We start from the raw sequence: 16,910 nt of genomic DNA on the forward strand, positions 1-16,910 counted from the left end.
GTTTAAAAAAACTTCCAAAATCACCTTAGATAAAAGGCAAAAGTCAACAGGCTTTTCAAAATCCAAAATATTGCCAAACAGGCGCTTTTGCATTTCGTTTCGAAACCAAGTCATCCGCGATCGTCTTGTCTGTCTCACCTCACCTCACTCTTCTTGTCAGTCAGCTCGACTCACTCTCCTCACTGGATAAATGAAATCTGATCTGTGATGCGACTGTCGTTCGGCACGCTGCATTGAGCAGCCGCGTTCAGTTTTTAATTGTAGTGTCTGTTCTTTTACCGAACTAAATGATTTTTATTACTATAAAAAATCAAAACGACGGTGGGGGTTGGTGCCGCGGTGGGCAAGTGACATAACCGGTGTTGCGGCTTAACACCGGTATCACCGTCAACACCGTCTATCGCGGCAAGCCTATTTGCTGTCTAAACAAACCACAGCTTGAAGTTCACGCTCACGCTCACGCTCACGCAGACAAATTACAACATAACTGCAATTACCTTTGATGATTTTTGCACCTGGTCACCGATGTAGATTTTGCGAAACTGCTCAAAGAAACTGAGCATGGCTAACTCAAGCTTCTCATTTCCTGCTTGAGCCAGTCGTGAGTCTGTGAGGTTCATTAACTGCAAAACTCTGAAAATGACAAAACATGAAGTCAATATAAATATTAAGTAAAATTAAACAATGTGAAGTGAGATCGCTTGATCTCAGGAGACTCATAGAATAAATTCTTTACTATTTTGTCGACATAAATTAAAACTAAATCAACAGTTATAAATGTTACGTGAAATTAGTCCCAAGTAGGAAAGTACAGTATGAGAAAAGGACATTCAGTTTTTTTCTCAGATTTGCTAAATATCGTATTTAACAGTGCAAATATATATATATTTTTTTAATTAACTGAAAAATAAGAATACCCAAATAACCAATTTAAAAAAGCATATGAATAATCTCTAACATTGGCTAAACAATTCGATACAGATATACTGTTCATCACTAGTTTGAAATACTATTTGAAGCATTAAAAATCTGAATGCCTGTTCATGCCAAGACAAATGTTTTGCGTTAAAATTCAATGCGATAAACATTTTAAATGTTTCAATTCGAATGAATGGCTGTTAACATGTCCAAACAATCATTGTGTGGATCACTGGGAACAATCATCGTGTGTCAATGCAGTTTTTTTTAAAAATTTTTTTACAGAGTTCTAATCTTTTCCAATTGCACTGTGAACAAAAACTGGCCAACCAATAAGATTGTGATTTTGGTCACATATCCAGAGTCTCTGCTGCTACATAAAACTACAACTTGGTGGCACTCATGAACAGACTATTTTGTGAAGCAACACAGCAGAGGAAAAATCTGGAACCAACTCTCTTTCTCTATACTCTAGTATTTGGTGCTGTTTGATAAGCATTATAGTGAATACAAAAATCTGAAAGGCTTTTTGAAAATATGAAAATACTGTTTGACTTCCTTTATTTTTCGTAACAAGAGGGTGTCAGAAACGTAAAGTTGCACAGTGCTTTGTGTCTCTGGGTATTTCTGCTTTTGTTGTTAGCACCACCTACCGTCAAAGAATAGTTTTGCATATTCATTCAGCCCATCTAACTTATTTTTTTTACACATTGGTCAGAACAGACAAATCGTATGACTGAATTTTCATTTCATCTTGGTGTGAGCAGGCCTTTAGTGGCGATTCCTCACCGACACACAAGCTCCCCATCCATGGCATCCTGCTCATCCGTGCTGGCGAAGGATACTCTTCCTCCAATGACTGCACCAATTATGTACACTAGCCATGTCAAGCGACCTGGACAACACATACGTAACGTAAGCAGTGTTATGATACAGTATATTGATTTGTATATTAGGTTTTGTTTCAAGCTCACCCTCCTGCACTGCTATGTCCATTGTGCTGGAGTTGGTGGACTGCAGCAGCTCCTGGTACGACTGGGCCGACTGATCGAAGAGCTGGACCAGCAGGGCGCAGGTCTTCTCATACTCGCACCGGCCGATAGTAGACAGCTGGTCCAGCTGCTGTTGAACCAAGCCAGCATCATCCAAGGGGTCTTCAAGACCATCCCTGCATAAAATGGATATTGTATAATCACACATTTATGACATTCATGCTCATCAGACCTAATTGTGACTTCAAATAGTGCTCGCTGTACCTCAGAATGATGTGTATGGACTCTAGGCGGGACGTAATGTAGGCCTTGGTCACCTCAGGGGTGTAGGTCTCCAGCATGTGGGGCTCTGTGGCCTTCACATAAGGGACAGATGCTGCCAACCGCTGCCACAGGCTCAGCAGATAGTGCACACTGTTGGGCGCAAACTCCCAGTGCTGAGACACACCAAAGTTATCAGTCTTTGAAACGACAATTTTTCATAGATCATTTTCACTTAATTCCATCAGCAAATTAACAAATAATTGTTGTCAAGTTGGTTCGACTTCTGTAGAAATCACATATTAGCTTCATGTTCAGCATGCCAAGTTTTTAACTCACCTGCAGACTAGTTACGGTGAAGTTAGCGATCAGTCTTATGACCTCGGGGTAGTTCTCTACTTTAACCAGCTCTCCCAGCTGATAGTTACTCTTGAGTCGAGCCAGTAGTCGGCAGAACTCATGGTAGTTGTTTGGGTCCGACAAACTCTGCAAATCAAACGTGAAAAAAAACATAAGTATTGCCAAGTTACCATATCAACCACATAATACATGCAAATAGATTTGACATTTTAACAGCTATTTTCAGGCTACATATTTAATATATGGCATTATTCGACTGTTTTTACATAAATATCATCCAAACATTACAATGAGAATTATTATAACTAATATTAGGATGGACGGCATACTTGAGGGTTCTCCAATATTCTCTTCACACCATCTACTAAATGGGAGAGGAACTTTGCTCGCTCTGCGTTGTTAAAGAGAGACCTCCGGACAGATGCTATTTGGACTAGGCAAGACAAAACCTGAAAGACAAACAGCACATTTAATACTAAACGGTTCACGTTATTATCGGAAGAGTCTTAACATTATCTACAAGGCAAAGGCTTGTTTATCTTCACACGCATGTCATGCTGTTTATCTGACACTCACCAAGGGAGACAGCGAGGGAGGGATGGAATGATACAAATCAAAAAACAGCTGCAAGGTTGAGGAATCCAAAAAGGCTGCAGACGAGAAAAAAATTAAATAAAATTATGCATGAATTCAACACGAATACCCTGTTACTGCTCAAAAGGACTTTTTGTCTCTTATGCTCACCAAGACGATAGGGATGTAACGATTAACCGCGAGCCGGTTGAAAATCGATTAAAATATGTGACGATTCAAATCGGTTTCGATTAGGGGTAGGAGTTTATATGAATGCATGTCTGAGGGGAACTTACTGTCTTTAGAAAAGTTTAGATGGTATTTTTTCTTTTCATCTTGCCTCTGTATAATGTATTAAAGTTCATAAGTGCAGCGCTGCTTTGATTACAGCGGGAACCAAGGAAACGCTTTAAGCGCCACCTGCTGGTAGAGAGTGAATCTGCGTCTCATTCAGCTCGTCTGCTGTGTTTCATGCAGATATTTTTATGTATAGTTTCACAAAACTGAAGTCAAACCATTCTGTTTTTGCTTCAAATTTAGAAATTATACAATCTAATTGAGATTAAAAAAATCCTCATGTTGCATGTATGCAGCATCTTTGTTTGGATAATGATTATTATTATGTTTAATGATTATTAAACATTATATCGTTTGGAAATGATTGCCTCTATTTTAAATGGAAAGAGCACAGACAAAGCCTTATTTTGTTTATATGAAGATATTTCTTTTATTTGTGTTACTTATTTGATTTGGGGCCTGTTTTAAAATTTCAATTTAGTTTTGTTATTTACATTTACATTATATTTAAATTTGGTCATATTTGATTTGGGGCTTTTTTAAAATGTTAATTTAGTTTTGTTATTTACATTTACATTATATCTACATTTTGTTATTTAGCAGATGCTTTTATCCAAAGCGACTTACAAATGAGGACAATAGAAGCAATCAAAACCAACAAAAGAGCAATAATATACAAGTGCTGTATTAGTATATTATTATAGTGTTATATTTCAATTTCACAAAGAAGCATGCAGCATTTTGTCCAAGCAATAATAAAAGGACACATTTATTTATAATTTAAATTTATAAAAATAAAAAAATAAAAAAATCGCGAATCGAATCGTGAGTTAAGTGAATCATTACATCCCTACAAGACGACATTGACTTTATCAAACCAATAACATTGTGAAATATTATTAGAATTGAACTTTTTTTTAAATAATATTTTAAAACGTAGCCTAATTTATTTCTGTGATGTAAAAGCTGAATTTTCAGCATCATTACTCCAATCTTCAGTGTCACATGATCCTTCAGATATCATTCTAATATACTGATTTGCTGCTTAAGAAACATTTCTTATTGTTATCAATGTTAAAAACAGTTGTGATGCTTAATAATTTTGGAAACCATGATAATCTTTTATATTTGTCCCTGGATGAAAAGAAATGTCTCTGTCTTTCTTTACTGTTGCTTTTGATCGGTTTAATGTTTCCTTGCTGAACAAATGCATCTTTGACCCCGAACCTTTGAAAGTTAGTGTATATGCTAAAAAAGCCAACCATGTATTTCCAAATATTGATTAGCCAATCATAAAAATAAGTCTTAAAGTCATTATAACAAAACAGAAAAAAAAAGAACAAATTAAAATAACACCTTTTTTGTTACAAGAAGTCTTAACTATATAAGCAATTCTAAGGAAGGTTAAAAATATGTTGAATGCAGCCTTTTTAAACAAGCACTGGAATACAGTTGCTTGAAAATGTGAAATTGCCAGATTACCTGATCTCCAGCTGGTGGGGATCTGGACGGTGCACAGATCATCTGAGGACTCATCGGTGGATGTACCAATGAAATCAAAGTTGAGGCAATTGTGGGCCAGTTTGAGTAGCTGCATGAGTAGCCCATGCTGGCTCTCATCATTTAGATTCAAGTTCTTCCCAGATGCCTGCAGACATACAGAACAATCCATTGAGTCATTGACATAAATCCCAAGCAGGCTGGTTTGGCGGTTGTGAAGAAGAATATACAAACAGACAGTTCTTTTGTGCAGTCTCTGAAGCATTACCCTTACCTGCTTGAGGAGGTTGCAGGAGAGGGTAAAAATGTCAAACAAGGAGGAATCTCGAAATGATGACGCAATCTTTCTATGTTTTGTAAGTGGATGTGTTGAGTCCGCCTGGAGAATCGAAAGAAGATTCAAGGAATCAGTAATCTATCTTTAATGCAACTTTCAGTTATTGAACCCAAACATACATAAATGATTTCCAAGCACTGAGCAAAGACTAAATTTACATTTACATATAGTCAATTAGGAGACACTTTTATCCAAAGCGACTTACAAATGAGGACAATAGAAGCAATCAAAACCAACAAAAGAGCAATAATATGCAAATCAAGACATACTGCAAGCAGAGAAACTTACTTGGTTAATCTCATTGGTTAACTGGGAAAGAATTGTGACTCCTATGATGCAGTGTTCAACACTATCCTAAAAAAAAAAAAGTTAAAAATACAAACAACTTCATAACTTTCAGGAACATTACTCAGATTTAACATCAACCAATTTTAGCTTTTGCAATGTTATCATTTATGCCATCATGCTGAAATTGTAAGTGACAAACACTTCACATGAGACAACTCCGCTTTAGTGATGTACTGTAATGAAAATGTTTAACTAAAAATGAAACACTGGGTCAAAAACTGAAACAGAGATGTGATTTACATTAGCATTTGAATCATGTCATACACTGAGAGTGCACAAATCCCAGCTGTTTGAATTTTTACCACAAAATGCTTCTATAGACTTTATTGTAGTCATATAATAATTATCTAGTTATTGTGCGGTTGCGTTTAAAGGTCCTCAATCACAAAACAGGAGTTTGAGTATTGAATTTGTATTTGAATTTTTGTTATTTGCTCATAAATCATTTCTATGGAAATGGATGCATTTACCTTGCATTACATAAGAATGGTTTTATAAACCATTGACACAAATTTATTGCTCATGTTTCATGATGAATGAGGGCAAATGTCCTCACAAAGTTCAAGGTGATTTTGATAATTGCATCGAAAATATCAAACAAGATATTGTCCACATATCTCGAACAAGACTTGTATTTTAAACACCATCAACAGCAGTTTCCTTAAAAAAAAAAAAAATCCAAATGAACATGGATAATTTTATATGGATGCGTTTTCTTTTTGTTAACACTTTAGATTAGGGAACACATATTCACTATTAACTATGACTTTTGCCTCAAACTTCTAATTTGCTGCCTATTATTGTTAGTAAGATAGTTGTTAATTTTAGGTATGGGGTCATGTAGAATAAGGCATTAATATATGCTTTCTAAGTACTAATAAACAGCCAATATGCTACTAGTAATAGGCATGCTAGTAAGCAACTAGTTAATAGTGAATAGTCCCTAATTTAAAGTGTTACCAAATAAAAACCAAGTATTTAAAAAGAAACTTTAACTTGAGGTGAGAAAACATCCATATAAAATTATCCACGTTTATTTGGATTTTTAATATGGAAACTGTAGATGATGATGGTTTTCAAAATACAAGTCTTGTTCGAGATATATGGACAATATCTTGTTTGGCACTTTTGATCCGATTCTCAAAATCAACTTGAACTTTGTGAGGACATTTGCCCTCATTCATGAAACATGAGCAATACATTTGTGTAAATGGTTTATAAAACCATTCTTATGTAAAGTATTGCATTAAATGCAAGGTAAATGCATGCACGCTAAGTGCTACCGATTATTAAAAAAAATTTAATTTTCTACCAAAAAGTTTGTGCATCCCTACTTGCCTTAAAGATGTGATAACAAAAAACAAAGAAACATTTCCAAGTAGTATAACTCTGAACTTGAACAATATTATCTTTTCTAATAATGCTATAAAATTTTTCATACCTGCAAGAATCTTGTCACATCGACAATGACATTCCTGAAGATGTAATCTTCCTTTTGGCAGTCAAACCAGCCAAGCTTGGTGATTCTGGCATAGAGCTGGATCAGGGCTTGTGTCACGAAGGCCGCAAGCTTTGGCCGGGTTGCCAGATAATTGAGAACATAATTTCCTGAGGAACCAACGTGACATTTATTTCCAAAATGTGTCTTTTCTGGGTTTTGGGGTTCTAAATCTCATGGTTGATCTGATAAACTTACGAATGTCAATGCGCTGCTCCAGGGGAAGTGGGTTGCTTGTACGAGACACCAACTTGGAGAGACACGTTGCAGCCAACAACTGTGAGTACGAGGACTGTAAAGATTTTACAAATACAGTGTGAAGTTAAATAGTTGCTTAACTAAAAACGAATGGACTTGGATTTTCGAGAAAACTGTTGTCAGATCAATTCAGATATCTTGTTTTTCACAGTTCTCAAAAAGTTTCATTCTTACACTTCCGCTTTCCAGCAACAACTGGCATTTACTCAGGCAGTCGGGACTGTTGGTGAACTCCACCAGAGCTTTCTCGGCCTGTAAACGTGTGGTGGTGTCTGTGGTCTCATATAGCTGCTTGCACAGGATCTCTAGCTGGGCTAGGCTCTGAAAAAAAGAGACCCACATGAGTTTAGTGTCAGCAAAAAAAAAACACATTCAGAGGATATTTGAGAGATGAACCAATAAAACTTCTATGCCTAAACTATTTACACATCTAAACTATTTTTGATAAACAAAGTCTACTTGCAGAAATGTGTAAATATTCAAATTAGATTATGAATATGGTCAATGACATTCCTTTATCTGCATCTATTACTTTTTCAATCAAAAATACATAAAAAATGCAATTCATACAACGACCTGAATACAACTATGTGACGAGAGGGGCGGGGCCGAGAGCCGTGGGAACGGAGCGAGGCCAGTGGAGTAAATGCTAATGCACAACACCTGCGCCACTCACCGGTCTCGAGTCCCACGGAGGAGCTCCGGAAGGATAAAAGGAGGAGTGACGACAGTGTTGGACGAGAGAGGACCAGGCCTGGACTTTATTTTGTGTTTTGGTTCTGTTTGTGCGCGACAGTCGTCCGCGAGGGGCTGTCGCGCTATTTTGTGTTTATTTTATTATTAAAGTTTTCTTTGAATGTTCGCCGGTTCCCGCCTCCTTCTTCCCGAACTATGAACTTTGTTACAAACTATTTCGACATAAGTATGTTTTTGATATCTGCATTAAAATCTATTTCAATACTTATTTAGGGTATAATTAAAAATAATATGTCAGGGTAATTAAAGTTTAAAGTAATACGACAATCTTTAATCATTTCTTTAAAATATAAATTTGAAAAAAAAACAAAACTTTTTTTTACAAAACTTTTGTGTGCCAAATCGTAAGTCATGTGGTTTTGAATCAATAAATGTCAAGATCAATAAGTTTCCTAAATTATTAAATAATTTGGCCTGTTTACGACAAGGCTAGTTTAGGTTGTAAAGCATCATGTGGTGCAACTCCACAAAAACATTTATAAATGAATAATTCACAATCTTTGTCTAAAAATACTTTTACCTTAAAAAATAAATACAATTTAAAAATGTAAATATTTTCTGAAAATAATGATAAAGAAGGTTTAGGGAAATCTGATATTAATTTTTACTTGATTACACCACATGACATTCTTAGTGTCATTAAATTGCTCCAATTGCTTAGAACTGTAATAGTCCTCACAATAAATGTGTATAACTCCTCAAAAAATAACGCAATTTGAAATATCATTAGCTATGTTTCCAACTAGACAGACACTAATGTTCCATTAAGCAAATTAATGCGCAGACATCACATCCACAAGTTATTGTTCTAGGTCACAGAGGGAGTATCTGGTTCATGCAAGCATGAAAGACTATATGGTGATTGGAGAAAAAAAGTCAGCGATACACTTTGCTAATACATAGAGGAGCAATGAAAGAGCTAACTGGTGTTATGCAGCAACAAGCTTCTGACTCTAAACAGTTCTTTGTTCCCTTGTGGAGCATAACTATACAAAATCAGCATCAGCAGAAAAACAGCAGCTGCAACAAATGCACAGCCTCAATGAAAAACTTCAAGTTTATTATGCTAAAAAAATCTATAACTATAACTACTAGAGTTATTTCTTTTTTTTTGCGCTCAAAAATTAAATCCCATGTTAATAAAACAGTTTAATACTTAAAAAACACACTTTCTTGTGCATTTCACAACTTTAAGTTGGTTTCTCATGTCCATGTACGTATATGCTTGATACAACCTGCTGATAACTGAATCAAAAGACCCTAAAAGAAAAGGGAGGACCTCTAAACATACAAGAAAAAAAATGCAAGATAAAATGCAAGCTGTAATGGCAAGGAACTGCACAGAAAAGATAAGACGCCTCTAAGTTAAAAAACCTAAAATGAAAACATCATGCATTTGGTTTTTACCAAAACTAACATCAATCCACCTGTTCATACCAACCTATAACATATTATTAATAACCACCCTTAACATGCTTTGAGCATTCTGCATTCAATGTTGAAGTGTACTTAAATGCTTCTGAATTATATTGCAATTTTACAATAAACAAAAAGTTTAAAGCTGCCAAACAAGAAAGGAATTGAATGTTACAAGCCATAAATACTGCCGAGTCATATCAACCTACTGGCCTCATAACATGTTCTTTGATAATTATGTAAACACACATATATTGAAGCATTATTTGGTGGTTTAGGTCTAAAACAAGTGTGTTACACTACCAATATGTGATCTGCAAAGGGCCTCTAAGACATAGAGCTGCTCCGTTGGTAATTAATAATCTATTACTGCAAATGGAATGGCTTCTTCACCACCTACAGAGTAACAGGACGCGTGACAACAACACTGGAAAGCTCATGTTTACTGTTGCCTGTGCACATGAGAGTCAGGTTAACAAAAGCATCGTCCCCCACTTCATTAAATTTCATGGGAATAAGCAGTTATTCAACACTGTGTTTAACCTCAAGACCTCCTTAACCTTTGCCCTCAAATATGACCTGCCTTGTCATTTGTCATGAGCAGCTTGTGTACAAGTTGACAGATGACAAGCAGCGGCTGTGTTTGAAAACATGGTGTATGGCGTTTAACAGTCATGTCCAAAAATGCTGTCTAGCTAGGGTGGTTTTCAGGAAACAGCCATATTGAGGGAATGAGGAGTAGAAAAAATAATTTATTTTAATTCTGAGCCGACTTTATCTGTCAGTTAAATTACGCCTGAGACGACTTTGGTTGCCAAGTTGGCCTTATTAACCCCTCTGTTATTAAGATTATTATCAGGACAGTCTTATTAAGTATAATTAAAACGAAATACATTATAGTAAATGTACTAAAATTTCGATTAATAAACATCTCCAAACATTCTATAGAGAAAATAAAACATTAAATATTACATATAACACAGTGAAAATTGCTCACAAAAGACATTTCTGGTTGGCTGCCTTCACTTCAAATCCAGTCACTTAACTCTCCTTAAACACTACATGTGATGAAAACTACATGTATTTGGATGACTTTAAACGCTATTACCTATTTACAATTTGCAGCAGATGTTAAAGTAAATATCGTTTTTATACTTTTGAAGAAAAACTCATTTCTAGTCGGGCTTTTGGCTTGACGAGGCGGTGCGCGGGAGAATCTCATGAGTTAGCACACGAGCTACAGGCTAACATTGAAACCGGACACATCTGCGTCCAGCAATAACAGAATGACAGATAACTGAATGCAAATACGCTTTTGGGCTTACCGAGGGGCTTCTCTCTTGAATAAAGCCTCGCTGAGCTCGAGTTACTATCGCTTGTGTATACAAGGCCAGTGTATTATTGCAATGCAAGCGGTTGGATGAGGGATGATGCCTTGTTTACAATGTAAAACATCACTGTCGCTATAGAGTTACGTTACGTGCAATTTAATATAAACGATCTCTCGGGATCTACTGACCTCTGCTGCTTAAAATAAAATACTTTGCATTTTGCTTCAAAACAACTTTCGCCCATGCTGCAGAGTTGTGTGGTAGCCTGGATCACAGAGTTAAAATCAACATGATGACAGGCCACAAGGCAACACTTGATAATCGCATCCAATAAAGCATGCGAGTCAACCTCTCCCGCCGCGCGACGCATGCATTTAAAACACGTACGCATCGCCGAAATAAGCCTCGGGATCTATCGTCAGACTGCAGTGGATCATATTTCATGAATTGAATAATAACAAAACAAAATCATTTACTTACCTGCACATGATCCGCCATTTTGCTCCATTCATGCTCCTCTCACTCCCCCTGACAATAAGCATGCGCGCATCTACCCACGATCACGCGAACATTTACGCAACTGACGCACGCAGTGATTAAGCCAGATGTTCGCTCGGGGCTTCGTGAATCCCGTTACGGCAGACAGCCGCCGCCGAAACCAACGCAGAAAAGAGCCTTTGTTTACATGCTTCTTAAAGTGAAACTGCGAATTCAGATATTAGAGGTCACGTGGATTTATGATTCTAATAATACCTAAGCGTGATTGACAGTGCTTATTGTGAAGTTGGGAAATAATGCTAATCGTTCAAAGAGGCATCTGCGGCCGTTCTGACGTTGAAGGCTACACCTGTTGTAAACGTGCAAATAGTAATAAGGATAGCTAGAACGTAATTTGGTCATTAGAACTGACACAAGTTTTTAAATTAAAATTATATATATTTTTAGGAGATATAGACTCTAGACATATTGCTTTCTGTAGTTTTAATTTACATGGAGCGGGTTGCCCCCTCAGGATGCTGCCATATTGACATCACATGACTAGCTGTTATGCCCTTGACTGATTTAATCATATTAATAATAACAACAACAACAACAACAACAATATACATTTTCTGTATTCATTTTCCCTTTCCTCTGACTTCTTACCATGGTTTTGAAGCAACAACCAAAGATTTAAAATTTCAGTACCTTTTTAATTATGACTATATATATAATAATGTATATATATATATATATATATATATAATGTTGTCCTTTTTAATGTACTTACATAAACACTTTAAATAAGAATGTACAGTTATTTGTGGATTGAGTTTAATTTATTAGGCTTAACTTAAACTCTATTGTGACAAATAAAAGTGATTTTGTTAGGAAGTTAGGAACATTGCTAAGAAATTCTTGATGGTTGCTAGGTTCTTAATAAAGTCGTATAAGTAGTTAATGTGTTGATGATGTGCAGAGGTTGGAAGCTCGCATGGCATTTTTTTGTTTCAGTGAAATGAATGTACTGTATTTTAGTTTGATAATGTTTTTTATTTTTAATATATATATATATATTTATTTATTTACCATTAACCACTTTTTGAGCATAAATTAAATTTCAAACTTAAACGTAAATCTTAGTTTTGGAGCCCAGACTTAAGTTTGGTTTCTTTAAATAAGAAATTGCAGATTATTGCTGAAGTGAAAGTTAAAAAAAAAAGTGAAACTAAAAAAAAAAACAGTTATAGAAGTTTAAGTGTATTATTATGAAAAATGCACAAAAATATATACATATATATTTTGCAAATACATATTTGTTTTACAAAGCCATAAGTCTAAGCATGTTGTGTTTCAAATTTTAGGTTGATATTTAAAAAAAAAAAGAGCTTTCCTTAAGATTTTGTTTGGGTGCTGTACCAAATGTTTCCACTAGATGAAATTCCTTCCCATTCATTACCAATGTGTTTATTTTTGACCGTGAACAGTACAACTGTGACATGTTCTTCAGGACCATTTAACCTTTCGAATCATGTCCATGATTGTGTGTGTGTGTGTTCACATAGCAAATGCTAAACCAAGTTTCATACCATTCTTAAAAAAAACAAAATTGAAATAGAAAAAACAAAAACAAAAAAAACATAAAATTCTTCAGTAACACTGACCAAAACAGCACTAAAGGGTTAAACTTATCAATAGATTTTGACCACCAGATGATTATATTTTTGGATCAGGAGGATAAACAGTCAGCTTAGTAATACAGAGGTTTAAAGATGGCTAAACTGACAGCTTTCAGGCTCGCTACCAAACCACAAGATATTCACAGTTTATTACGCCTGACAGTTTCACTCAGATTAAGCTGTGCCAGCTAACAGCTCATTCAAAGTATTCAATGAAGTGAAAAGAGTGCAGAGACAGCGACAGGATTAGATAATTTTCCATCCAGAGTTTGTTCCCTGTTATTGTATTGGATTTATCACACTGTGACTTAGAATTGCTTTGAACAGAACAGTTTTGTAACTGAGTAACTGACATCTCCATCTTTTGTTTGTTTTTGTTTTTGTAATTAACATCAACATTTTAGGTTAAAATTTCTAGCAACTATCAGTAGTTCATTTCAGTTTTATTCTCCATGTTCTTGCAGGACAAATTAATTACAAATACAAATGTTCCATTTGGTCTTCCCCTATAAACTCATAAAATCTGCATGTAAAAATAAAGTAATTACCAAAATACTGTGTAAAACAGCTAAAAGTATTAAAAATAATTTTCAGTAATTGAAATAAAGCTAGATAATAAGTATTAAATAAATATAAGATGAATAAATTAAATTGAAGAAACTTAAAATTAAATTAGGAATGTTGTCTTTGCAACTAACTGAAATAAGTTTGAAATGAAATACTAAAATGAAAACTAAATCTGAAATAAAAAATGAGATAAATCTATACAGAAATATAAAAAACACTCATAAAAATAACAAATACATATTAAAATGGCTAAAACTAAAATGAAAACGGAACACATACAAATAAAAACTAATTCAAAAATATAATAGAACATAAATAGTTTTAAAATAATCATTGACTTCAGCATGTTACACCAGAGGACATTTCCCAAAAGTATTTCATCATCTACCTAACCTCCTGCAAGTAAGTTCCACTATCTAAAGCTTCTGCTGATTGGCCAGATGACAGCAGGATGTCAGATGACCAAAGATGACATTTGGACAGTGTTCAAGCTATAGCCTTTTGACCCTTTTCAAACCACACTATATTAATAAAGTTACATTATTTTAGTTAGACATTTTTTATGTGCTTGTATTGAAAAACTAAAGGGGTTTCTAAGCAAGAATATATGATCTTCAAAAATGTGTACATACAGTATGTGGACCTGTTGATGTTTGAGAATGCTGTAATAGCCGGCATTGGTCACAAAGGGGCACTCTAGACACACCATCAGACCTATGACATGAAACCTGACTCTATTTGACATCTACTGATCTGTTTCCTGAGTGCTGTTCTCACATGGCTTGAGGTGACAAAAGTATATAATGCACAGTTTGATGTATACAAATACTTTTGACCAGTTTTAGATAGGCCTACTATAATAAAATGCTAACATTTTGCAGATCATGTTAATACAATTTGGACTGACATTTGAATTTATGCACAACTTTGCATAGCATTTGCTGTTAGGAGAGTTGGAAGATGTGAGAAAAAGTGAAAATATCCTGTGACCCTGATTGATTCTAACGAGGTGCTAGTAGGACGCTAAATGCATTCACACTTTCACAGAAGATATACAGTCTTCAGCCCTAAATAGTGTCAAACAGGAAGAATCATACGAGTAGGAAACCAACCCTACCACAGCCATACAGACACACGCCCACTCATCTGACTTCTCCAAGTGACTGATTTAGACTTCATCTTAGACAGGAAGTAAGACTGACAATGTACCTAAGGTCAGTCCGCCATTGACAGCAATGCCTCTCATAATCATTCCAATAGTTTAAAAGCAAACAGGAATCAAGGGAACCTATATAGAGAGAGAGAGAGAGAGAGAGAGAGAGGGGGGGATCTGTCGAATCGCGATCTCGATTCCATTTCGATTTATCGTGCTATATATATATATATATATACATACATATATTTTTTTCAGAATAATGGAATTTATTCTCTCTCTCTCTCTCTCTCTCTCTCTCTCTCTTTACAACAATCCCATTACAATCTATAAACAAGTTAGGTAAAAAAAGTTCTGTACAATTAATCAAAAAATTTGTTAGAATACATGACCTAAAATGAGTAGCTAATCAAGATTACATTTTCATCGTGTATTTGTAATCAGTAACATATTACAATTTGAAAGTAATCTACCCAGCTCTGTATGTATGAATACATCACTAACTTTTGGCAACCAGACGACGTCCAAATACTTTTTGTATATTGTTTCATCATTTACAACTTTCCTTTTTAATTAAATATTTTGTTTAAAAGTGTCTTTGTGCTTTTTCTTTTTTAAACAATACTTGGTTTGATATTTGCTATGTAATGCAATAACGCGTGACTTTAAAGTACATGTATTGAAGTATTTCAGACTGTGATGTGCGTGTGTGCTCTTCAGAGATGGAGGAAGGTGTGGTGTGTGCTGGTGGCGGAGAGCAGACGCAGCGTGTCACGGCTGGAGCTGTACGAGCGCAAACACTCCTCCATCAAACAGGGCTCCAGCAAACGCAAGCCCGACTACAAACAGGTGATCCGGCTGCGAGAGTGCATCCAAATATCAGAAAGAGAGATAGCCGCCTGCCCCAAAGACTGCGCTGCCTTTTACCTCGAGACCTCAGACAAAGTTTACGTGTTCGCTGCCCAGCGTTCAGAGGTGAAGGACTGGATCAAGAGTCTGTGCGAGCAGGCGTTCCCTGTAGGTTCAATCACATCAAATCACAGCGCATAATGATGATGAGCGTTTTGCTAATTGCTCATAATACATAATGGACACGTTCAGGTACAGATGTCACACTTTAAAACCGTTTAATGTTTTTCAGGACATCGAGGGTGAACAAAGATTACAAAGAGAGAGCTGCCTCTATTCTGACCCTGTGAGCAGTTCCCACACCAGAGAAATGAAGGAAAACTCGCTTTATGACACAGCAGAGAGCGGTAAGGCAGTTATTGTCACGCGAACAACCTAAATATAACGCAGAAATGATTATAAAATCACGTTCCTTACAATTAATCTACCTTTACCACTGTGAATTGGGCTGCACAAGCATTATTGTGACCCTAAAATACTGCAAACCCAAGGGTAAACGTGCTCTTTCGTCATTACATCAGTTTAACTCTTTCATGCAATAAGAAGAAATGGTATAATAATACATAAATGTAGTCTCTAGCCTGTTTTTTTTTTCTATGAGTTGCTTTCAGTTATAGGCTATATCTATTTTTATATAATTTTTGTACTATTTATTTAAAATTAAAACTGTAACACATGGTGACCACATGTTATTATTTTTCATATTTTATGTATTTAGAGAGAATTTAAAAAGTCTATCTATCTATCTATCTATCTATCTATCTCATATAATACATTTTGTATTTTATGTATTTACAGAGAATTAGGAAAGTGTTATATCTATATCAGTGTATGTATTAATATATCTATATCTATATCACACATACGCGCGCACGCACGCACGCACGCACGCACGCACGCACACACACACACACTAGCTATCTATCTAAATACATAATATAAATAATATAACACTATATATATATATATATATATATATACATACACACACACATACATACACATTACACTTTACATACACATACATACATAGTGCTGGGTGGTATGACCAAAAATTTATATCACGGTATTTTTCAAAATGATACCGGTTTCACGGTATATGACGGTATTTTTTTTTTCATGCATGACCGGGTGTTAACCATATTTTCTACTAATTGAGAGAGGAAATACTGCAGTATATTGACTTAGAATGCCCTATTTTACTGTCATGATGAGTGAATATTGTCAAAAAATACCACACTAAATAGTGACTAAACACGACCCCTTTTAATACATGT

General features: G+C 35.4%; 2 protein-coding genes across 2 annotated transcripts in view; one reads left to right on the forward strand and one right to left on the reverse strand.

Annotated features, from left to right (window-relative positions):
* LOC107678024 (exportin-7) overlaps nt 1–11,491 on the reverse strand; it is a 26,491-nt gene extending 15,000 nt beyond the window's left edge. Inside the window, exons 1-14 of the mRNA XM_016473126.1 lie at nt 11,326–11,491; nt 7,517–7,663; nt 7,283–7,376; nt 7,028–7,194; nt 5,527–5,592; nt 5,176–5,280; nt 4,884–5,049; nt 3,108–3,181; nt 2,861–2,980; nt 2,511–2,657; nt 2,175–2,347; nt 1,893–2,086; nt 1,708–1,813; nt 498–633 (exon numbers count right to left, since the gene is read on the reverse strand). Coding sequence (XP_016328612.1) covers nt 498–633; nt 1,708–1,813; nt 1,893–2,086; nt 2,175–2,347; nt 2,511–2,657; nt 2,861–2,980; nt 3,108–3,181; nt 4,884–5,049; nt 5,176–5,280; nt 5,527–5,592; nt 7,028–7,194; nt 7,283–7,376; nt 7,517–7,663; nt 11,326–11,343 — 1,713 coding nt within the window. The 5' untranslated portion in view covers nt 11,344–11,491. The remainder of the gene's footprint in view (nt 1–497; nt 634–1,707; nt 1,814–1,892; nt 2,087–2,174; nt 2,348–2,510; nt 2,658–2,860; nt 2,981–3,107; nt 3,182–4,883; nt 5,050–5,175; nt 5,281–5,526; nt 5,593–7,027; nt 7,195–7,282; nt 7,377–7,516; nt 7,664–11,325) is intronic.
* Nucleotides 11,492–15,423: 3,932 nt separating this feature from the next.
* Nucleotides 15,424–16,910, forward strand: part of LOC107677976 (docking protein 3-like) — a 12,181-nt gene continuing 10,694 nt past the window's right edge. The window contains exons 1-2 of the mRNA XM_016473053.1: nt 15,424–15,741; nt 15,866–15,980. Coding sequence (XP_016328539.1) covers nt 15,424–15,741; nt 15,866–15,980 — 433 coding nt within the window. The remainder of the gene's footprint in view (nt 15,742–15,865; nt 15,981–16,910) is intronic.

This window comes from Sinocyclocheilus anshuiensis, unplaced genomic scaffold (genome assembly GCF_001515605.1).
Source record: "Sinocyclocheilus anshuiensis isolate Anshui unplaced genomic scaffold, SAMN03320099.WGS_v1.1 scaffold260, whole genome shotgun sequence".
Lineage (NCBI taxonomy): Eukaryota > Metazoa > Chordata > Actinopteri > Cypriniformes > Cyprinidae > Sinocyclocheilus > Sinocyclocheilus anshuiensis.